The sequence below is a fragment of the Rutidosis leptorrhynchoides genome, chromosome 1 (genome assembly GCF_046630445.1).
Source record: "Rutidosis leptorrhynchoides isolate AG116_Rl617_1_P2 chromosome 1, CSIRO_AGI_Rlap_v1, whole genome shotgun sequence".
NCBI lineage: Eukaryota > Viridiplantae > Streptophyta > Magnoliopsida > Asterales > Asteraceae > Rutidosis > Rutidosis leptorrhynchoides.
The window spans coordinates 266,925,695-266,950,298 of record NC_092333.1 but is presented as its reverse complement, the minus strand read 5'-3'; the positions used below and the strand labels follow the sequence as shown (position 1 = coordinate 266,950,298).

The following is a 24,604-nucleotide window of genomic DNA, read 5'->3' as shown; positions in this document are numbered from 1 at the left end:
TTTTTTTTAAGTTATTGATCTATTTTGTAAAAAAGAATGTTTTGCGACATCTTTTGATATCATTGAAGGGTTGTTCATTTTATGAAAGTTGCCTGTCGAAAAAAAATGTTTTTTACAAAATAGATCTAAGACTTTTTTTTAACTCACATTCAAAATGAAGTCCCGACACGAAGTGAGAGCTCTACAACTAGTTTAATAAAAAGAGACAAAAATATATATAAAATCAAGATTAACATAGTAAAATAAAAAAAATAAAATAAAAAGTAGGATGAGAAGCCAACGGCTTGAAAGACCCACAGAAGAATCCAACTCGATCGCGTACAACCTCACCTCTCATTCCCATCTACACACATAATTTCCTTCAGTTAATCTTATGTTCCTATTCAATTGAATTGAAATTGAATTTAGTTAAATTAAATTGAATTTAGCTTGGCGATTAAGTGAAATTTCCTGTAGCAATGCTGCCCGTTTGTTCAACCATTGCTAATTGTTATTCAAATGCACAGGTATTCACATACATCTTGTTCCTTTTTACATCGTCATACTAATTTTACTACTTAATCTTATCGGTTTATTTATTTATTAATAAATAAACATTATTACAAATCAAACTTTTGCAGGTTTGTTTATATGGAGGAAGGTCCCATAAGGCATTCACAGTTAAATGCATCATGGAAAACAATGATTCTATTTCAAATAAGCTTGGACTTACCTTAAAGACCTATTTTAGGTCTAATTTTGTTGAAACAGATGTGTTAAAACATCAATTTATTCAACCTTCATCACCAACTCCTTTTATTGCAACCAATTTTCCAGTATCTGAATCCCTAAATCCACAAGATGTATCTGCACAACTTTTTACTGGAATCAATGAAACCCTAAGTGCTCTAGTGTGTAATACAGACACTGCTATTACTAATACACTCAACACAATCACTTCATCTTTAAAATTTGCATCAAAGGGTGTTAATGATACAGTTGATGCTTCTCTTGATAATGTCAAGATGTCTTTAACTAGTGCATTTTCGGGATTATCGAATAACGTGTCAGTTGTTGATGGGCTGAGACGTGTCATCGTAACTGTTGAGGGGTTTCTGACGCAAGGAGCTGCGTTCACGGTCTATGCGTATGCGTCAGTCAAGGATAACCTCCCCGTGGAGCTCCAAAACGTACTAAATTCTTCGGAAGATAATTTCTTGAGGCCTGTTGGGACGGCTTTTCAGCAGGTAATGTCTATAACTAAGGCTATATGATTGTAACTGATTTTATGCTGAATATTAATTAGTTATTATCCATCTATTTTACTACCGTTTTATTCGTTATTAATAGCAATATTGAGGTTGAGTTCGTATTATGGTAAACAGGTTTATATTGTCTTAGAAGGATTTGAGACAAATATTGGCCTTGATCCTAGCGACCCGATCATTCCTTTTGTACTTCTGCTTGGAACATCAACCACATTATGGTATGTATGTCGCATTCATTTTCTAGAAAACAATAAATCTAGTGATACTCTGATTGAACCTCAGATTCATACAGGATTTCGTACTGGATATTGACGTACGCTGGATACGCTGGAGATGTGTCCCCAAAGCTTGCTTTTGAACTACTGAACGGGAAGGAACGTGTTGCGTTAATCGATGTCCGGCCTGAGGCAAGAGACTGTAAATTTTTCTAGCCTTTCTTTCTTTATTCACAGTTATCATCATTAATCTTCAATTTTGGCTCAAATGTTATGTTGTGATTTGTAAAGGATTACAGAGAAAGAGACGGTGTTCCTGATCTCCGAAGGACAGCTCGGTTTCGATATGCTAGTGTGTCTGTTCCTGAGGTTAGTTGATTACTATATCCACTAAGGATGTTGTTACATTTTGGTGCAATTAATAATATGAAGATGCGTTGTCGTTTAGTCAAATTATGTTTAAGATGTTGATAGTATGGAACTTCAGGTTGAGGCGAACGTTAAAAAGTTACTCAAGACTGGAAAAGATCTTGATGATGCTTTGGTTGCTGCTGTCATTCGAAACTTAAAAGTTGTTCAAGTATGATACACTACATGCCTTTCACTTGTCTATTTCTACTTTCATCTTTTTATATCTTTTGAAATGTCAGAATTTTTGGATAATTTTTTATTAGTATTTTTGGATGCACAAGAATAACTTTTTTACTTTACCTATATAGGATGGGTCCAAGGTAATAGTAATGGATGCTGATGGTGCACGATCTAAGGGAATTGCAAGATCACTGAGAAAAGTTGGCATTAAGGCAAGTATCTCTCATATAGTCATAGTTTTGATTTTTAAATACAATTGGAACACTCCACCGAAATATAATGTCAATGAAACTGGGATAGGTTTGTGCTAACAAAGTTGTAATACCCTCTGGTTTCTGATCGTATAGTTATCTCTTATGTCAACTTTTATGTTAGCATGGGTCACAATATCCGCACGTCACTGTAAACCTGTAATACCCATGGCATTCAACTGTTGATAAACTAACCGAGTTAATAAATCTGAAGTACTATTATTTATATACTAAAAGGTTCACTATTGAAATGGCAGAGACCATACTTACTCCAAGGTGGTTTTCGTTCCTGGGTTCAAGAGGGTTTGCGTGTTAAAGAGCTAAAACCCGAGACAACACTTACGATACTCAATGAGGTATATTTTTCATTTTTATTTATTTTGGTGCTTCTATTCAACATTCACACCTTATGTTGGTTTCTTCATATATCAATGATACCCTTAATTTTCTAATTGAACCATTTAGTAAGTTTACTTTAGACAATCTATTTGTGCTTATCAGATCCAACCAATCCAGATCGGCTATTATCACTTTTTTATTAAGCCATAACAAGAAAAACTTTAGTGTGTCTGAACTTCATGAAACATATTTTGCAAGGTTGAAGGCTTGAATGTATTATGGGTATCATGTTTAATCCAAGTTTGTTTGATGACAGGAAGCTGAAGCTATTTTAGAGGGAATCACTCCCCTGCAGGTTACTGGGTATGGCGTGGTAAGGCTGTTTAAAAATTTGAATGTTGTATTTATCTTGATATATCCACAGGCTCCACTTGCTTTTATAGTACAATATCATTGACCTTTTATCATACTGTTGGACTCAAAACGCATCATGTGTGGAGTTGAATATGACAATTTTTGTAATATCAAGTGACATGAGCCGTCTCTTATTCTTTTATAATAATTTAAGGCACTTGAAGACAAAATATCTATAGTTTGGCACTTTTGATATCATGTGGCAATTTCAACTCATTTACCGGAAAGTTGTGGATTCAGGTCATATCTCATAGTAGTTTAAGACTTTAAGTTGAAAACTTGGGTAAAGTTTGGAACATGTTAGACGGGTCCGAAAAGCTAAATTGGTCAAAACTCATCGAATGTGTATCCAAATGCTTCAAACCTCTCAATTATCACTTTTGATCACATTTAAAACTTAAATCCAAGAAATGGGCAAATAAGTGTTGGCAGGTCAAGACAAAGCAACTCACCCATTTTGTTGCATAAGGAACCTATCTGGCATGTCCATTTTGTGCATAACTGAACCTGCCTGATATGCCCATTTTGCCATCTTTATACATAGCATTGCACTTTTGATCTAATTTGTATCATTGCTTTGTCCACAGGGTTTTCTGGCAGCTGCATATGCTTTATCAGGTTGGTATCTTTCTAAATTCTGCTTTCATTGAACAACCTTGCAACTCTTTCATCCCGTGTACGATATACCTGCTGATTCTTATCCCCTTGCGTTTCAATACTTGCATCATAATGTCTTTGCTTTTTTTTTACCAGAGTGGGAGACGACACTGCAAGTCATTGCTATTATCGGTATTGGTCAGGTACTACGTCTACACCACTGTTCATCACCATCCATTTTTGCTCTTTTAATTTGTTGAAGTTCACAGAGATATTATCTGTGCTCAAAATTCAAATTTTTATCTCAATAAAATTATAGTGCTGTATAATTTATAGCTGGTACATGGTAATAATGGTAGGTGGTTTTTGTAAGTTACTGTTTTTTTAAAGTTGTTTAACATTATATTTTGGTCAACACCAGACTATATATCAGCGGATTGCTTCTTACGAGGATTCTAAAGATTTGAACAGAGATGTGAGGTAAGTCTAGATCTTGAATACAATTCATTACAATATGTTATGTACACTTATTAATTAATGTATATAAATGTTGATCATTTGAAGGCAACTTCTTGTACCTGTTAAACTTGGAGGCCAAGCAATTTCGTGGGCTGCTGCAAAGTTGGAGACGAATCGCAATGGATTGCCGACTTCACCTTCGTCTGTAAATATCCAGAACAGGGTGTTGCAAGCTGCTGCTAAACATGAATCTCAGCCACCTGATACTACTGAAGATTCATCAACTTCTGTCGATCAGAACCCAGAACTTTCTGAAGCAGCATAGACTCAAGTACATCCGATATATAAGCTCTAATTCCACTCAACCATTGTTGTGAATGTACTCTAATGTTATTATATACTACTGTGTATACGTCGAATGTATATATATTTCACACCTATGCATATGTCTTTATAAGAGTTTGTTTATCAAAAATAAAGATAAAGATGTTATCGAAAAGTTGAAAGATCTATGAATAGTTGCGGTTTTACATTTCAAGGAGACTATTCATTACATAAACTAAAATCCAACCTGACCTTACAACCCATCTTTATGTGAGAACGATATTGGTCCTGTAAGATGCAAAACTAGATAAAAAGCATATGTATATAACGAATAAACAAATTTGATATATGTACGGAATAAGATGTTAGCAACTTGCTACTGTTTCATCTAAACTTTTAGTCAAAACAAAAGAAAAAGCATATATAGGGGCCGCTTGGTACCGTAAGGAATATAAAAGATGATAGCAATGATGAATGGTAGTGGGAATATTAAAGAACGATATGAGTATTAACATTCCATTATTTTTTTTAACAACAAATTTTATTTTATATAAAAAAGAAAAAGCTAGAGCTAAATTTACATTTACGGTATTGGGTAGACTTAAAAGTATTTCTAACCAATCATAATAATAGCATAAATGAACTTGTATGCTATGATATGGATTCAAAGTTCTTTACACGCTTTTGATAAGGAGTCAAAGTTCTTTACACTAGATATTAGAATTTGTGAAAACTTAATAAAATAATTAGCATCTTATTTAGAAAAAAGTTATAAATAGTAACTAGGTGCATTTTCGTTCTTTTACCTTCTTTTTTTATAACTAAAATTCATTACACCAATAAGCCCCCCACACTTTTTTCACAAAGTGTCAAGTAACCATTTTTATAAAAAATCTTAAATAAACTCCACCTAAATATTAAATAGGTCATACCTTCTCGCTCGCAACGAGTTAAATTTTACCGACACCGTCGTTAAACTCAAAATAATTTTAGGACCACAATGTCACTAACTATACGCAAAACGGACGCTTTTTAAAAAACGCTAAATATTTGGGGTACTTTTCATACACGTTGATTTTGCGTTAAATTTTTAAAAGTCGACAATTTCATAGCGAAACACGGAGATGCACATATATTGTTAATTACAAATAACATTTAAATCTTTCACGAGTTATACCTTTTAGTTCGACTCGAGTTGCGCTTCAACGACATCATCGTTAGCCACGAAATAATTTTACAAACAAAACGCAATAAAATACATTGAAAATCGAACCCCCGACGCGAAGCGAGGGTTCGAAAACTAGTTAGTTTAAATTAACAAAATCATATAAATTAGATAGAAACGACACCAATAATAATACAAATATTTTTTCAGTGGTCGTTAAAATGCATAAAAATCTTCTCTAACTTTATAAGACTATTTCCAACGGCCCGCCCTACAAGCCGCCATTGAGTAAGATTTGGAGGGCGCCGATTGAGACAACTCGTCCTAATCCATAAAGACGAATACAATAACATATGATTACATTGCGAGGTATTTGACCTCTATATGATATATTTACAAACATTGCATTCATTTTTAAAAGACAAACTTTCATTACATCGAATGTTGATAGACATGCATACCATTTCATAATATCCAACTATAAATGACCTAATATGTCATTTGCTTAATCATAATCTTTAATGAACTCAACGACTTGAATGCAACGTCTTTTGAATTGCCATGAATGACTCCAAGTAATATCTTTAAAATGAGCAAATGCACAGCGGAAGATTTCTTTCAATCCTGAGAATAAACATGCTTTAAAGTGTCAACCAAAATATTGTGAGTTTATTAGTTTATCATCAATATTTATTTCCTGTTATAATATATAAATATATATATATAAATGGATAGTCAATTATTGATACACAAAAGTAATATTATTGTATTACCTAAACTTGTGATATTTTTGCTATAAATAGCCATGAATGCAAGCATTAAAGTTGCACCATTTCTCACACTTACAAAGTGTTTCTTTCTTTCTCTCCATTATCATCTTTGTTCTTACACTTCATTATTAGTATTCTTAATCAAGAATCAAATCACTAAAGGTAGTTATAAGCCTACTGAATTATAACATCAAGAATCAAACCACTAAAGGTAGTTATAAGCCTACTGAATTATAACACGTTATCAGCACGATAATCTTAATACTAATTATGGTTGGCTCTGCCACCTAAATGATATATGGTCGGTTATACCACCTGAATAATATATGGTCGACACTGTCGTCTAATTATCATTTATGTTACTAACATTTATATTTCAATTATCTAACATTTATATGGCCAACACTGTCGCCTAATTATCATTTATGTTACTAACATTTATATTTCTATTATCTAACATTTATATGGCCGACACTGTCACCTAATTATCATTTATGTTTACTAATATTTATATTTATGTTATATAACATTTATTAATGATTGCTTACATATGGTCGACACTGTCACCTACTTATCATTTATGTTATATTAAATTTATGTTTAATGTTTATATACTTATGAATATAAAGTGACTATAATTTATCATGTTGTTTGTTTTAATAGAAAATGTCGAATCTGGAAAAGCTTAAATTTACTCCTTTAGAATCAACTGGAAACAACTACATGCCATGAGTTATAAAAGTAAAAATGCATCTTAAATCAATGGGCATTCTTGAAGTCATAAATGAAAACAACACTTGTTCTGAAAAAGAACAAGCAACGGCATGTTGCTTTATTCATCAACATATTGATGAATGCTTACAAAATAATTATATGACTGTAGAAGATCCCCATGTTTTATGGGAAGGTCTCAAAAGCAGATTCAATAATCAAAGAGAAATTTCACTTCCAGCTGCTATGGAACAATGGAGAACATTAAGGTTCCAAGACTTTAAGAAAGTAAATGAATATAGCTCAGCTCTGTATAATACATGTTCACAACTTAAATTCTGTGGACATGAAATAAGTGATGCAGACATGATGGAGAAAACTTTCTCCACAATGAATGCTGCAAACATCACAGTGCAAAGAAATTTGAGAATGCTAAAGTTCAAAACATATCCTGAACTTAATTCATATCTCTTAGTTGCAGAGCAAAATGATGAGCTATTAATGAAAAATCAGCAATCCCGTCCTACTGGTACACTTGCAATCCCTGAAGCAAATACTGCAAATAATTATAAACAGGGACAAGGACGCGGGCAAGGTCGTGGTTATAATAACCATCACCATCATCATGCCAAAAGCCATAACTATGGTAGAAACCATCCTTATGGTAATGGTAATGGGCGAGGACGTGGTCGTGGTCGTGGCCGTGGTGGTCAAAGAAATAATAATCCACGAAAATATAAATATCAACCACAAAACAAGCCCACTAAACAAGATGTTGAAGAAAATTCTTCTAAAAATTCTGAAGAATCTTGCTACAGATGTGGTAGAATGGGCCACTGGGCTAATACTTGCCGAACATCTAAATATCTTGTTAAGATGTATCAGGATTCGCTGAAAGATAAAGAAAAGGAAGTAAACTTTGTGGATAACATCGATCCAACAGTCACTGAGAAACCATCTGATTTATATGAAGATTTCTTGAATGTTTAAGTTGTGTGTCTTTCGAAAAATAAACGATTTAATATCGTCTGTCTTTGTCATTATGTTTGCTAAATGTTTCAGTACTATCTATTTGCGTGTAAAATATTGTGTAATATTAATGTACTCACTATTTATTTCTTATATATAAAGTTCAATATGAATTTTGCTGGAATACAACATCAATCAAGTGGTGGAGATCTCTGTATAGCGGACAGTGGAACTACACACACTATACTTAAATCCGAGAAATATTTTATTGATCTAAAACCAACGGAAGGAACTATACATACAATATCAGGACCTGCTAACTTGATAAAAGGGATAGGAAAGGCAAATTTCATACTACCAAATGGTACAAAATTTTTAATAAATGATGGCTTATTTTCTCCCAAGTCAAGCAGAAATTTATTGAGTTTCTCCGACATATACCTTAACGGGTATGATTATCAGTCAGTGACAACAGAAAATGAGAAATATTTAAGTATCACTGACAAGAGTCATGTGGTTGAAAAACTGCCAAGACTTAGTTCTGGATTACATTATACACATATAAATGTACCAGAAATACATATGGTAGTTAACGAAAAATATATTGATCCTGGTGTATTCAGTTTATGGCATAACAGATTAGGCCATCCAGGATCAACAATGATAAAAAGGATTATTGAATGTACTCATGAACATCCACTAAAGGATAGAAAAATCCATCATGATACAATGGTTCCATGTACATCTTGCTCTCTTGGAAAATTGATAACTAGACCCTCACCACTTAAGGTTGAGAAAGAATCACCAATGTTTCTTGAAAGAATTCAAGGTGATATATGTGGACCAATTCATCCACCATGTGGACCATTTAGATATTTCATGGTTCTAATAGATGCATCTAGCAGATGGTCTCATGTTTGTCTGTTATCAAGCCGTAATGTGGCATTTGCAAAATTTCTTGCCCAAATTATTAAATTGAGAGCTCATTTTCCTGATTACACCATTAAAAGGGTGAGACTTGATAATGCTGGTGAATTTACATCTCAAGCATTTAATGACTATTGCATGTCTATAGGAATTGTTGTTGAACATTCTGTTGCTCATGTGCATACACAAAATGGTTTAGCCGAGTCATTGATTAAACGTTTACAGTTAATCGCTAGACCATTGATAATGAGAACAAAACTCCCTGTATCTATATGGGGTCATGCAGTTTTACATGCTGCTGCATTGATTCGCATCAGACCAAGTGCAAGTCATAAATATTCCCCCCTACAACTTGCTTTTGGTCAAGAGCCAAATATTTCCCATCTTAGAACATTTGGTTGTGCAGTGTATGTTCCAATTGCGACACCACAACGTACAAAAATGGGTCCTCAAAGGAGGTTGGGAATATATGTTGGATATGAAACATCTTCAATATTAAGGTATATTGAACCTATGACATGTGACGTTTTTACAGCACGTTTTGCTGATTGTCATTTTAATGAAACATTGTTCCCTAGATTAGGGGGAGAAATGAAAAATAAAGAAAATGATGTTTCATGGTGTGAACCTCAATTAAAGTATCTTGATCCTCGCACAAAAGAATGCGAGACAGAAGTTCAAAAGATAATGCGTATACAAGAACTTGCAAATCAATTGCCTGATGCATTTACAGATACAAAAAAGGTGACAAAATCATATATACCAGCAGTAAATACTCCAGCTCGAATTGAAATTCCAAAAGCTGGCAATAACGTCACTCATGAATCTTTGCCACGTCAGAAACGTGGAAGACCAATTGGTTCAAAGGATAAAAATCCTCGAAAAAGAAAATCAGCTGATAATGAAGTAAAAGAAAGTGTTCAAGAAAAACCACAGATCAGTACTCCTACTGTAGAGGAGATTGATGATGTCAATACAGAAATTGCAATCAATTATGCATATTCAAAAATATTATGGAACCGAAATGAAATGAAAAATCTTGATGAGAAATTTTCATTTAATGTTGCATATGACATCATGAATAATGATGATGATCCAGAACCAACATCTATGGTTGAATGTCAAAATAGACATGATTGGGCTCAATGGAAAGAAGCAATACGAGCTGAATTAGAATCACTCAATAAAAGAAAAGTTTTCGGATCCATCATTCTCACTCCTAAAGATGTGAAACCTGTAGGATACAGATAGATTTTTGTCCGAAAAAGAAATGAGAAAAATGAAGTTACAAGGTATAAAGCTAGACTTGTAGCTCAAGGTTTTTCTCAAAGACCGGGAATTGATTATGAAGAAACTTATTCCCCTGTTATGGATGCAATTACTTTTAGGTACTTAATCAGCCTGGCAGTTTCTAAAAATTTAGAAATGCATCTCATGGATGTTGTGACTGCTTACCTATATGGATCACTTGATAGTGATATATATATGAAGATACCAGAAGGATTTAAGGTACCAGAAGCATCAAATGCAAAACCCAAAGAAATGTATTCGATTAAATTACAAAGATCTTTATATGGGTTAAAACAATCGGGACGTATGTGGTATAACCGATTAAGTGATTACTTGATAAGCAAAGGGTATACAAATAACCTTACTTGCCCTTGTGTTTTCATTAAGAAAATAACATCCGGATATGTGATCATAGCTGTTTATGTTGATGATCTTAACATCATAGGTACAAATAAAGAGATCTATGAAGCCATTCAACTTCTAAAGAAAGAATTTGAAATGAAAGATCTCGGAAAAACCAAGTATTGCCTTGGTTTACAAATTGAGCATATGCCTAATGGTTTACTTGTACAGCAAACAACATATATTGAAAATATTTTGAAACGTTTCAATATGGACAAGGTAAAACCATTAAGTACTCCTATGGTTGTTAGATCACTCAATGTTGAAACTGATCCATTTCGTCCATGTGAAGATCATGAAGATATTCTTGGACCAGAAGTACCATATCTTAGTGCAATTGGAGCTCTTATGTATCTTACAAATTGTACAAGACCTGACATTTCTTTTGCGGTTAATTTGTTGGCAAGGTTCAGCTCTGCTCCTACCAAAAGACACTGGAATGGGATCAAACACATATTTCGATACCTTCGAGGAACTACTGATTTAGGATTATTTTATTTTAACGAATCAAAACAAGATTTGATTGGTTATGCTAATGCAGGTTATTTATCTGATCCACATAAAGCTAAATCTCAAACTGGATATGTATTCCTAAACGGAGGTACTGCAATATCATGGCGTTCTTAAAAACAAACACTTGTTGCTACATCATCAAATCATGCCGAAGTGATTGCATTACATGAAGCTACTCGGGAATGTTTTTGGTTGAGATCAATGACACAAATCATTACTGATTCTTGTGGACTAGAACGCGATAAAAGTCCAACAATTATCTATGAAGATAATGCAGCTTGCATAGCACATATGAAAGAAGGGTATATCAAAAGTGACCGAACCAAACACATACCTCCTAGATTCTTCTCATACACTCAAAATCTCATTAAGGACAACGAGATTGAAATGAGATATGTTCAATCCAGCAAAAACTCTGCTGATCTTTTCACGAAAGCACTTCCAACTGCTATTTTCAGAACACACGTTCATAACATTGGCATGAGACATGTTCAAAAGATGTAACAACCGAAGCGATGTCTACTTGAGGGGGAGTCAACTCCATGCTGCACTCTTTTTCCCTTAGCTAAAGTTTTTCCCACTGGGTTTTCTTTAGCAAGGTTTTTAACGAGGCAGTAACTTACAGTTGATCTTCAACAAACAAAATTGCTATCCAAGGGGAGTGTTATAATATATATATATATATATATATATATATATATATATATATATATATATATATATATATATATATATATATATATAAATGGATAGTCAATTATTGATACACAAAAGTAATATTATTGTATTACCTAAACTTGTGATATTTTTGCTATAAATAGCCATGAATGCAAGCATTAAACTTGCACCATTTCTCACACTTACAAAGTGTTTCTTTCTTTCTCTCCATTATCATCTTTGTTCTTACACTTCATTATTAGTATTCTTAATCAAGAATCAAATCACTAAAGGTAGTTATAAGCCTACTGAATTATAACATCAAGAATCAAACCACTAAAGGTAGTTATAAGCCTACTGAATTATAACATTTCCATCATTTTTAATAGACCACAAGATTTTCATTTTCATTTCTCATAAATATCATGCATGCATATAGCCATCTGCATAAAAATATCATTCATATGGATTGAACACCTGATAACCGACATTAAACATAATGCATAGAATATCCCCACAAACATCTCGTCTGTATAATAATAATCTCAAAGTACTAAAGCCATCCATAGACATGAATGGGGGTTGTTAGGCCCAATAGATCTATCTTTAGGATTCGCGTCAATTAGGGGTCATTTCCTTAATTCTTAGGTTACCAGACTTGAAGGGCGATATTTGATTTCGATAATCCAACCATATAATGTAGTTTTCGATTACTTGTGTCTATTTCATCAACATTTATAAAGCCGCATGTATTCTCAGTCCCAAAAATATATATGCAACTTATTATTAATGAATGGAACTTTGGGTTATTTAACTTTTGTACGATGTTCTATTTATGTTATTGTATGATGATTTTATGGTATCTGAATCTATTTGCGTTACTTGATTAGCATGTGTTATGCTGATTCTATGTTGGTTACCATATACTGTATTATTATAATTGAATACTGGATTTTGACTTGAGTCAAAATTTTTGTTTAGAACATCAATGGCCAACGGAAGATCAACGCCCAAAGCAGCACATATCGAAGTAATGATCACTGAACGCGTAGCCGCAGCTTTAGCGGAAATGAACCTCAAGCCCTACCAGTTAACCAGCCCATTCGTAATGGGTGCACATACAAAGAATTCCAAAGATGCAAGCCCCACAACTTTAGTGGTACTGAGGGGCCGGTTGGTCTCACTAGGTGGTTTGAGAAATTAGAATCTGTGTTCCGAGTTAGCAACTGCTCAGAGACGAACAAAACAAAGTATGCCTCATGTACATTGTCTGACGGCGCCCTAACTTGATGGAACATACTGGCTCAAGCCAAGGGTATTGACGAGGTGTATGCTACGCCGTGGGAAGAATTCAAGGGGGCTATGATTGAAGAGTACTGTCCCCGAACAGAGATCCAGAAAATGGAGGCCGAGTTTTGGCAGTTGAAGGTTGTTGGAAACGATCTTGATGGTTACAACCGTAGGTATCTGGAATTAGCTCTAATGTGTCCAACGATGGTTACCCCGGAGTTTAAGCGGATGGAAAGGTACTTGTGGGGACTTCCTAAGTCCATTAAGGGAAATGTCACCTCGTCTAAGCCACCTAATGTCCCGGAAGCAATGCGCATGGAGCACACCTTAATGAACCAAATTATCATCGATGAACCGGAAAAGGCAAAATCTGAATCGGGGGTTAGCAGTGAGAAGCGTAAGTGGGACAACAACAAGGGGAGAGCCTATGATCAAACCCCCGCTAAGAGGCACAACGATGGGAGGAACCCCAATCCGAACACCAACTCGGACCCCAACTACAAGGGTAGTCTGCCACAGTGCAAGAGGTGCTACAAGCACCATACCGGGTACTGTAATGTTGTCTGTGAAAAGTGCAAAAGGACCGGGCATATTGGCAAGGACTGCAAGATCACCACCATGACTGGGAAGCCGAACCCCATGTGACCGAGAAAGTGCTATGAGTGTGGACAACCGGGCCACTTCAAAAATGAGTGTCCCAACAAGCGAAAGGACGACGGACCACCGCGTGGCAGAGCTTTCAACGTAAACGCAAGGGATGCCCGTGAAAACCCCGACTTGGTCACAGGTATTTTCACTATCAACAATCTATTAGCTTATGTCCTATTTGATACTGGTGCCTATAGAAGTTATGTATGTAGACACTTTTGCTCTAAGATAAATTGGTCGTTAGTTCCTTTAAAGGAGAGTATGCTTGTAGAGGTAGCCAATGGAAAACTTGAGAAAGTTGACCAAATTAGCCGAGGAGCTATTATCAATATAGCTGGTGTAGATTTCGAGATTGACTTGATACCCATTAAGTTGGGAAGCTTTGATGTTATTTTCGGTATGGACTGGTTGACCAAGATAAGGGCCGACATTATCTGTGGAGATAAAGCTCTTCGTATACCGCACGGAGATGGTGAGCCACTGATTATTTACGGAGAGAGATGTAGCTCGAAACTGAATCTCATTAGTTGCATGAAAGCGCAAAAGATCATGAAGAAAGGACGTCTTGCTGTTCTAGCACGTGTGAAAACGTTAGAAACTGAGGTGAAGAATGTGGATGACGTACGAATTGTGAACGAATTTTTCGATGTCTTTCTGGAAGAATTGCCTGGATTACCGCCACCGAGAGCAGTAGAGTTTCAGATCGATTTAGTGCCAGGAGCTGCACCTATAGCTCGCGTACCTTATCGACTCGCACCTTTCGAGATGCAAGAGTTGCAGAGCCAATTACAAGAACTGCTAGACCGTGGATTTATCCAACCAAGTTTCTCGCCTTGGGGCGCACCTGTTTTATTTGTGAAAAAGAAGGACGGATCCTTCCGCATGTGTATCGACTACCGTGAACTCAACAAATTGACGATCAAGAATCGGTATCCTCTTCCCCGAATTGACGATCTTTTTGATCAACTACAAGGATCGAGCGTTTACTCTAAGATCGATTTGCGATCCGGATATCACCAGTTGAGGGTGAAAGAGGTCGATGTGATGAAGACTGCATTCAGAACTCGTTATGGTCATTACGAGTTTCTCGTGATGCCATTTAGTTTAACCAACGCACCTGCCGTGTTTATGGACCTCATGAATCGTGTATGCAAGCCATACCTGGATAAGTTCGTTATCGTCTTCATAGACGATATCCTCATCTACTCCAAAAGTGAAGAAGAACATGAGCAACATCTTCGTCTAGTGTTGTAACTCGTGAGACAAGAGCAACTTTATGCAAAATTCTCCAAGTGTGAGTTTTGGTTGAAGGAAGTCCAATTTCTGGGTCACGTTGTGAGTGATCAAGGTATTAAAGTTAATCCCGCAAAGATTGAAGCTATCAGCAAGTGGGAGACCCCCACTACTCCAACTCATATCCGCCAATTTTTAGGTCTCGCCGGTTACTACCGAAGATTTATTGAAGGTTTCTCTCTGATTGCGCTTCCTTTGACCGCGCTGACTTACAAAGGGAAGAAGTTCATTTGGGAACCCGAACAGGAATCGGCATTTCAAACCTTGAAAAAGAAGTTAACCACCGCACCTATCTTATCACTCCCTGAAGGCAGTGACAATTTCGTCATTTATTGCGATGCTTCGAAGAGTGGTTTTGGTTATCTACTGATGCAACGAACAAAGGTTATCGCTTACGCTTCTCGTCAACTGAAGATTCACGAGTAAAATTACACAACGCACGATCTCGAGCTTGGAGCCGTTGTCTTTGCATTAAAACTGTGGAGACATTACCTTTATGGAACTAAGAGAACTATTTTCACCGATCATATAAGTCTCCAACACATCTTCGATCAGAAGCAACTGAATATGAGACAGCGTCGATGGATCGAGACGCTGAACGACTATGATTCTGAACTTCGTTATCACCCTGGCAAGGCCAATGTTGTAGCTGACGCTTTGAGCCAAAATGAGAGGATGTCACCTCTTCGTGTTCGGGCACTGAACATCACCATTCATTCGAACCTCAATAGCCAGATTCGAGCAGCCCAAGATGAGGCTCTCAAGGAGGAGAATATATCTCAAGAATACTTGAACATTCTCATTTCTCGATTTGAAGTTAAGGAGACTGGACTCCGATGCTATGCCGGAAGAATTTGGGTACCTCGTTATGGAGACCTACGTAGCCTTATACTAGATGAAGCCCACAAGTTGAGATATTCGATTCATCCAGGAGCCAGTAAAATGTACCACGATCTTAAGGAACAGTATTGGTGGCCTAATCTTAAGAAGGATGTTGCAACTTATGTTGGTAAGTGTTTGACTTGCTTGAAAGTTAAGGCCGAGCATCAGAAGCCTTCTGGGTTACTTCAATAACCGAAAATCCCGCAATGGAAGTGGGAAAGGATAACAATGGATTTCATTATGAAGCTACCAAAGACAGTGGGCGGATACGATACCATCTGGGTTATCGTTGATCGTCTTACCAAATCTGCACACTTTTTAGCCATGAAGGAAACGGATACAATAGAGAGACTCGCTCAACTATACATAAAAGAGGTTGTATCTCGTCATGGTGTGCCCTTATCGATCATCTCAGATCGCGATCCCCGTTTTGCTTCCAGATTTTGGCGTTCTTTTCAAGAAGCCTTGGGAACCCGTCTCGACATGAGTACTGCGTATCACCCACAGACCGACGGACAAAGCGAACGCATGATTCAGACTTTACAAGACATGTTGCGTGCATGTGTCATTGATTTCGGAAAGGCTTGGGAAAGGCATTTGCCACTAGCCGAATTCTCTTACAACAACAGTTATCATTTGAGTATTAATGCCGCACCTTTTGAAGCATTGTATAGCCGCAAGTGCCGATCTCCTATTTGTTGGGCTGAAGTAGGCGAAACGAAAATCACCGAACCCGAGATAGTCCATGAAACAACTGAGAAGATTGTCCAAATTCAAGCGAGACTCAAGACTGCCCGTGATCGCCAAAAGAGTTATGCCGACCTTAAACGTAAAGACTTTGAATTCAACATGGGTAACCGTGTAATGTTGAAGGTCGCGCCTTGAAAAGGTGTGATCCGTTTTGGAAAACGTGGGAAGCTCAATCCACGATACATTGGTCCTTTTGAAATCTTGGAGCGTGTTGGACCCGTTGCTTACTGTCTGGACCTTCCGACTCAATTGAGCTCAGTTCATGCTACCTTTCATGTATCGAATTTGAAGAAGTGTCTTGCTGAACCGAAACATGTCATACCATTGGAGGAACTTACAATTGATGACAAACTCCACTTCGTGGAAGAGCCTGTCGAAATTATGGACCGTGAGGTCAAAACTTTGAAACACAACAAGATTCCAATCGTCCGAGTACGATGGAATGCCAAACGAGGACCTGAGTTTACCTGGGAACGAGAGGATCAAATGATGCAGGTGGGTAATGTAACGACCCTGTATTTTCCAACGTTTAATTATTAATAATTTATTATTAATGCTTGTGTTTTAATAAACGTGTTCTTATACGTGTTACTTGTTACCGTATTTAACTTTTCATGGCCCGACTTGTCTTAGTGACACACATACTTTACACGAATAATATTTTGGATATTATTTACGTTCATGATTAATTATTATTAGTCATTTTTAATTAACTAATGTTACTAGTTAATTACTTGGGCTTTGTTTATTTAATTTGTTACTTACTTGGACTTGGACCTTTATTAATGAACATGGACTTGGAAGCCCACCCTACTTCTCTTAATGGATTAATTAGGAGCCCATTTTGTTACTAGTAACTCATTAAGACAAAACTAAATTAGTTAGTGACATGAGAAGACTAGTTACATGTTGTAACAACCCAACATTGATTTACCAAAAACACGACACAAAAAAAAATTTCTGTGACTGCCCATCTGGACGGCGTCCAGAAATCGGGACGGTGTCCAGCCTTTACAACTGGGACGGCGTCCAAGGATTTGGGACGGCGTCCCAATGAACTAAAAAGTACTGATCAGTTTTTGTTTACACGCGAGCGAAAAACTCGCTCCCCGACACTTTTCAACGAAACCATTTTCACAATATGACATATTAAGTAAAACTAAGATATTGCCACCATAAAAACAAGTTTTACAACCCCGGGCTCACAATGACCCGTTTTACAAATAAAGTAGCAGTTTCGACCCATTTATCTCTTTAGACGGATTAGAACTCTACAACCCAACCCGATACCAAGAGCATAATCTCGGGGACTACCAAAACCCCCATCCGCGTCCAATTATCCGAAAGCTACCCCATCAAGCCCAACCGCTCCTGCACGTCTAGTCTAACAACTAGCTAGCATCAATAACACAATACCTGTAAAAAGGTAAACAACGAGAGGGGTAAGCCGAGGCTTAGTGAATGCAATAATTATACACATACATATATAATATACCTACTTGCAAACACTTACTCACATACCGCATACATGCTAGCAACACAATTAGCTTATCATCACAATTACAAGCTATAACCTCCAATAATCAAGCTAGCATAACAAAAACATATATAATATGAACAAATATAATATGCTTACGCTACAACACAAATAACCATGGTTAACCAATAGTACAAGGGAACGGCGCTCGCGAAAACGCCATCGGTGTTCACAACATCCGTTAGGGCACTTAACACCTCGCACCACTAACCCCTAGGGTGGCACCTTAACACCTCGGCACTTCACCCCGAGTGGCATCTTAACACCTCGATGCTTCACTCATTATTTTACGGAGTGGTGTCTTAACACCTCGACACTACACCCGAGTGGCATCTTAACACCTCGATGCTACACTCTTCACGTGAAACGTGGTGTCTTAACACCTCGACACTACACATTTCACGCTACAACAAATAGATACATTATATACCTACGCATATAATTATTCCACTCACCTCGAATTGCCCGCACAAGTCATAAACGTAAATCGCCTCCAAAAGCAACCGAGCAAACCTTTTACCTATAATACGCATATAGATATACAAACAATCAACATACATTCTCTACGAGAGAATTCGACTTCAACACCCTTAACCAAGGGTTTACACCTATCACCACAATCCGCCCATTTAGACACATAAAGTGGACTTCACCAATTACCACTACGGGTGGTAATTCTGACCCATCCAACAAGTACAATTTAACCAAAATTATATTTGACACCATTTAAACCAATCTAGGTCTTAACCAAAATTGCTTATCATCCAATTAATCCAAAATTAAAGTCATTACCAAATTTGACCCATCTAAGTCAACCCATTTTGACATAAGTCCCAAAAATATCTTTAATCACTAACGGCTAGTGACTAACTTTCCAAAATACCATTTAACACTTGAATCAAACATTTATATACTTGGTTCATCAAATCTTGACCCATAACTTAGTTTGACACCGAATCAAGCTTACTTGACCCAAAATACCCATTCGACCCATTTTGACCTAGATTAGGGTTTACACCCAAAAATCAAGTCAACACAAGTGTTCTAAGGTTTAACTAACACATGCAAGGTCCAAACTAACAATTCCATCAATTGAAACCCTAAGTCACCAATTCGGGTTTACATACAAGAATCTTCCCCAAAAACCCCCAAACTTCACAATAAATGGGTTATAACTCTAACTAGCACAAACTTTAACTCAAACAATAATCTTAACAAAGAAATTCGGATTTAGAGCTTACCAACACTACCACCACGTAGCCGTGAACGAGGTGAACAACTTTAACTCTTGAGACCCGACCCGAATCACACTTCTTCTTCTCCAAATCCCTAACTCTCTCTCGCTAGAACCTCTCTCTCTCACTAGGGTTTGATGAGAGTGTTTGAGAAGGTGAAATGGGGATAAGAATGAGAGTGGATCAGTTTTAATGGCTCAAAACCGACCCCCAAGTGAAAAGACTCAAATACCCTCTTTTAAAACCTTTAAAATACAGCTGTTGGCCTGTCAGGCACTTTGGACGGCATCCAAAATGGTCGGACGGCGTCCCACCCTTCATTCTTGGACGGCGTCCCAAAGTCTGGACGGAGTCCCAATGAACTGAGCCTGAAACTGAACTTGTTATGGTCATAACTTTCAAACCGTAGCTCCGTTTTTGATGAACCAAATATCGTTGGAAACGTAATGAGATTTACTATCTGATAATGCTAAAAACGAACATATATTTTATAGCATTATTCCTCAAGAAAGAAAAGCTTTTAGTTGCAATTGTTCTATTTTAAAGTGATATTCGTTTAAATAATAAAAGGTGAAGACAAAAGACAGATTCGACGAATTGAAGACGCAAACGACCAAAAAGCTCAAAAGTACAAAATACAATCAAAGAGGTTCCAATTATTGATAAGAAACGTCTCGAAATTACAAGAGTACAAGATTCAAAACGCAAAGTACAAGATATTAAATTGTACGCAAGGACGTTCGAAAATCCGGAACCGGGACCAGAGTCAACTCTCAACGCTCGACGCAACGGACTAAAAATTACAAGTTAACTATGTATATAAATATAATATAATATATAATTAATTATATTAATTATATATATATATTATATTTATAAAATAAATCGTCGGCAAACAAAGAGCCAAATGTGGGTGAGCTGTGAAAACGATCTCCGCGACTCGCGGAGTTTGAAGAAGGAAAGGGCCGCGAGTCGCGGAGCCCCAAAAACTGAAACTCCCTATAAAGTCCAACGAATTCTGATCAATTTTTCATCCAATATATCCATCCATCTATATACGTTATATTTATATTTATAATTTATATTTTAATTTTAATTTTAATTTTAATCCTAATAATAAGGGTATGTTAGCGAATGTTGTAAGGGTGTAAGTCGAAATTCTGTCCGTGTAACGCTACGCTATTTTTAATCATTGTAAGTTATGTTCAACCTTTTTAATTTAATGTCTCGTAGCTAAGTTATTATTATGCTTATTTAATCCGAAGTAATCATGATGTTGGGCTAATTACTAAAATTGGGTAATTGGGCTTTGTACCATAATTGAGGTTTGGATAAAAGAACGACACTTGTGGAAATTAGACTATAGGCTATTAATGGGTTTTATATTAACTAAACAATACCTTGTTAATTTAATATACAAACTTATAATTCGACGTATTTATATATAACCACATACGCTTAACTGGGTACGGTGGGCGGGATATCTATAAATACCAATAATTATTCATTTTACCGGACACGGAACTGGATTAATAGTTAATAGACTTGTTGAAACAGGGGTGAATTACATTCAAGGGTAATTGGTGTAATTGTTAACAAAGTAGTAAAACCTTGGTTTACACGCAATCGATAACCTGGTGTATTCATTAAACAAAGTATTAAAACCTTGTTACAATTCGAATCCCCAATTAGTTGGAATATTTGACTTCGGGAATAAGAATAATTTGACGAAGGCTTTCGCTCTTTATATTTATGACTGATGGACTTTTATGGACAAATCCGTATGGACATATTAAATAATCCAGGACAAAGGACAATTAACCCATGGGCATAAAACTAAAATCAACACGTCAAACATCATGATTACGGAAGTTTAAATGAGCATAATTATTTTATTTCATATTTAATTTCCTTTATTTTATATTTAATTGCACTTCTAATTATCGCATTTTTATTTATTGTTATTGTATTTAATTGCATTTTTAATTATCGTACTTTTTAATTATCGCAAGTTTATTTTATCGCACTTTTATTATTCGCAATTTCATTATCGTTATTTACTTTACGCTTTAAATTAAAGTCCTTTTAATATTTTACATTTGGTTTTAACTGCGACTAAAGTTTTAAAATCGACAAACCGATCATTAAACGGTAAAAACCCCCCTTTATAATAATAATATTACTTATATATACATTTGTATTTTTATAAAAGTAAACTAATATAGCGTTAAGCTTTGTTTAAAGATTTTCCCTGTGGAACGAACCGGACTTATTAAAAACTACACTACTGTACGATTAGGTACACTGCCTATAAGTGTTGTAGCAAGGTTTAAGTATATCTATTCTATAAATAAATAAATATCTTGTGCAAAATTGTATCGTATTTAATAGTATTTTCTGCTAAAATTTAATAGTATTTTATACCCCTTAGCATTAACATCAAGTATTTTTTGGCGCCGCTGCCGGGGATTCGCTTAAAAGCCGGAAGCGCAACGCTAATATAAAAAAAAAAGATTTTTATTTTTAGTTTACTTTTATAAAAATACGTTTTTGTAAAAAATACGTTTTTAATTATTCGAAAATATAAAAAGAAAACAAAAATATAAATATTTTTAAGAGTTTGTTAAATATTTAAGTTTTATAAAGTTTCTTTATTTTTATTTTATAAAAATATAAGTTTTATTTAAATATTTTGTATTTATTTAGAAGATAAAAAAAAAACCGAAAAAAAAATTAATATATATATAAATCTATTTTTAAGATATTTTTAAAATTATAAAGTAGTTCTATTTTTATTTTAGTTTTTAAATATAAGTTTTTATTATATGAATATTTTGATTTAAACAGAAAATATAAAACAGAAAAAAAAAATGCGTCGAATTTTAAACAACCTGTCATTTGAATTTTGGAACCCCGCGACTCGCGGAGTTTGCTGCTTCGGGCACCGCAACTCGCGTAGCCGCCCTGACAGGCCAGACCAAAACCCTAATCTGCATTTAATACGGTGTAATTAATTATTATTATTATTTAAACCCTAATTAGTTTATTATTAATATAATTTAGTTTTAATTAATTATAATTAGTTTTATTATATATAAAAATTAATAGTTTTATAAAATAAATAATATAAAAATAATATTTTTATAAAAATTGTAATTTTTACAACTTTTTGTATATTTTTATATTTTGTCCCTTTTTAATTGTTTTAGCGTAATATTTGTATTTTTCGCTAGTTTTTAGTTTTAAACTTAGTTTTTGCCATAGTTATTTTTTTTAGTTCTAGAATTTTAGACTTTGCCGTAAAATCCCTTAAGTACTTTTTCTTTAGACTAAAATTTAGGTACTTTAGAATTTTGTGACGCCTTTTAAGTTTTAGTTTCTTTTTAAGTTATTGCCATTTGGGATATAGTTTTTCTTGTAAGCTTTAATATTTTTAGACACCTTTTACCTATGTATCAATTATCATTCCAATTAGTAATCTCAATTTGCGATTATAATTTTAAGTTAGTTGTGGTAATAAGGTTAGGTTAGTCAAGTGTTTTTAAGTTTTATAAGTTTCTTTTATTTTTCCGTCACCTTTTATTTTTCAACCATTTTTCTTTTTCGACCTTTTTCGACACGCTCTTTTTCTTTCTTATTTCTCGCTATTCTAGTTTTTAGGACTTAGAATTTTTTTCTACTTCTTATCTAAATTTCTTAAAATTACGAAAATTTATTTTAAGTGGTTAAATTGATAGACATCAAAATTTTCTGGTTCGTAGTAATAGTTGGATTTGTATGTGGACCGGGTTATTGGAGCCAAACAGTCCTCAATTATATTGAGACCAAACGAATCCTGCCCCTCTGCTGCATCTTTTGGCTATTCGAAACGTGGGCAAAATCAGAAAAGTCTATTGATTGGATAACTTATATAATTTTTCTTTCCTTTTTAAAAAACTAATAGGATATTCAGTGAATGCACCGAGCAAGACGTTCACCACCTTTTGTACGTTCACCACCTGTAACTAGATCAAGACATTTAGCAAATATTACCGCCGTTGATTTTTCTTTAGAATCGTCATCCAGTCGACCAAGTACTCCAGTTCAAATTTCCGATAATCCATTTTTTGAACCCAACCTCACAATTGAGAATCCGGAGAATATTCAGGGACGATTCATAGATCCTGAACCATTAAATTTTCCTCCGGAACTACTAATCATTCAAACAGAGATTGTTGAGGAACGAACCATTAAATCAGAATCCTCTAGTGATTCCGATTCAACAAATTCAATTATGGAGAATCTGGAACCTTTAAGTATGGAAGACCGAATGAGAGCTAAACGCACTGGCCAAGGTCACGCAATTACTCATCCAGAAATTAATGCGCCAGATTATGAAATCAAAGGACAAATTCTACACATGGTGACTAATCAATGCCAATTTAGTGGTGCGCCGAAGGAAGATCCAAATGAACATTTACGTACCTTTAATAGGATCTGCACACTATTTAAAATCCGAGAAGTAGAGGATGAACAGATATATCTCATGTTATTTCCCTGGACTTTAAAGGAAGAAGCCAAAGATTGGTTGGAATCGTTACCTGAAGGGGCGATTGATACATGGGACGTTTTAGTTGAAAAATTTCTTAAACAATTCTTTCCTGCATCTAAAGCCGTAAGACTTCAAGGAGAAATTTTTACATTCACACAGAAGCCAAATGAAACTCTATATGAGGCGTGGACAAGATTTGGAAAGTTATTAAGAGGATGTCCGCAACATGGTTTAGATACCTGTCAAATAGTACAAATATTCTACCAAGGATGCGACATCACTACAAGGAAAGACATAGATATAGCAGCTGGTGGTTCCATTATGAAGAAAACCGAAACTGATGCTTATAAAATTATTGATAACACTGCTTCTCACTCACATGAGTGGCACCAAGAAAAAGATATCGTTAGATCATCTAAAGCAGCTAGAGCTGATTCTAGCCATGACTTAGATTCCTTTTCCGCAAAGATAGATGCTGTCGAGAGACGAATGGAAAAGATGACTAAGGATATTCACTCAATACGAATTAGTTGTAAGCAGTGTGGAGGACCACATTTAACAAAAGATTGTCTCAGTATTGAACTAACAATGGAACAA

The 24,604-nt window shown here is 35.4% G+C and overlaps 1 protein-coding gene and 1 non-coding gene across 2 annotated transcripts; one reads left to right on the top strand and one right to left on the bottom strand.

Moving 5' to 3' along the window:
- The first annotated feature begins 265 nt into the window (after positions 1-265).
- Positions 266-4,651, top strand: LOC139869350 (uncharacterized). The gene is made up of 13 exons (XM_071857666.1): positions 266-506; positions 621-1,226; positions 1,365-1,465; positions 1,540-1,654; positions 1,754-1,831; positions 1,950-2,042; positions 2,182-2,265; positions 2,562-2,660; positions 2,960-3,016; positions 3,645-3,675; positions 3,811-3,857; positions 4,076-4,134; positions 4,219-4,651. Exons 1-13 carry the CDS (start codon positions 459-461, stop codon positions 4,436-4,438), a joined length of 1,638 nt encoding a protein of 545 aa, XP_071713767.1. The 5' UTR covers positions 266-458; the 3' UTR covers positions 4,439-4,651.
- A 19,482-nt stretch (positions 4,652-24,133) lies between these two features.
- LOC139887126 (small nucleolar RNA R71) lies at positions 24,134-24,240 on the bottom strand. Its single transcript, XR_011772970.1, has one exon. It is a non-coding gene; the product is annotated as a small nucleolar RNA R71 (small nucleolar RNA).
- Positions 24,241-24,604: the final 364 nt, after the last annotated feature.

Bases quoted from the DNA above. Each gene is read 5' to 3' on its own strand.
- LOC139869350 (XM_071857666.1), top strand. From the start codon at position 459: ATGCTGCCCGTTTGTTCAACCATTGCTAATTGTTATTCAAATGCACAG. The intron at 1,227-1,364 runs GTAATGTCTATA...TATGGTAAACAG, and splicing joins TTGGGACGGCTTTTCAGCAG to GTTTATATTGTCTTAGAAGG. The intron at 2,661-2,959 runs GTATATTTTTCA...GTTTGATGACAG, and splicing joins CACTTACGATACTCAATGAG to GAAGCTGAAGCTATTTTAGA.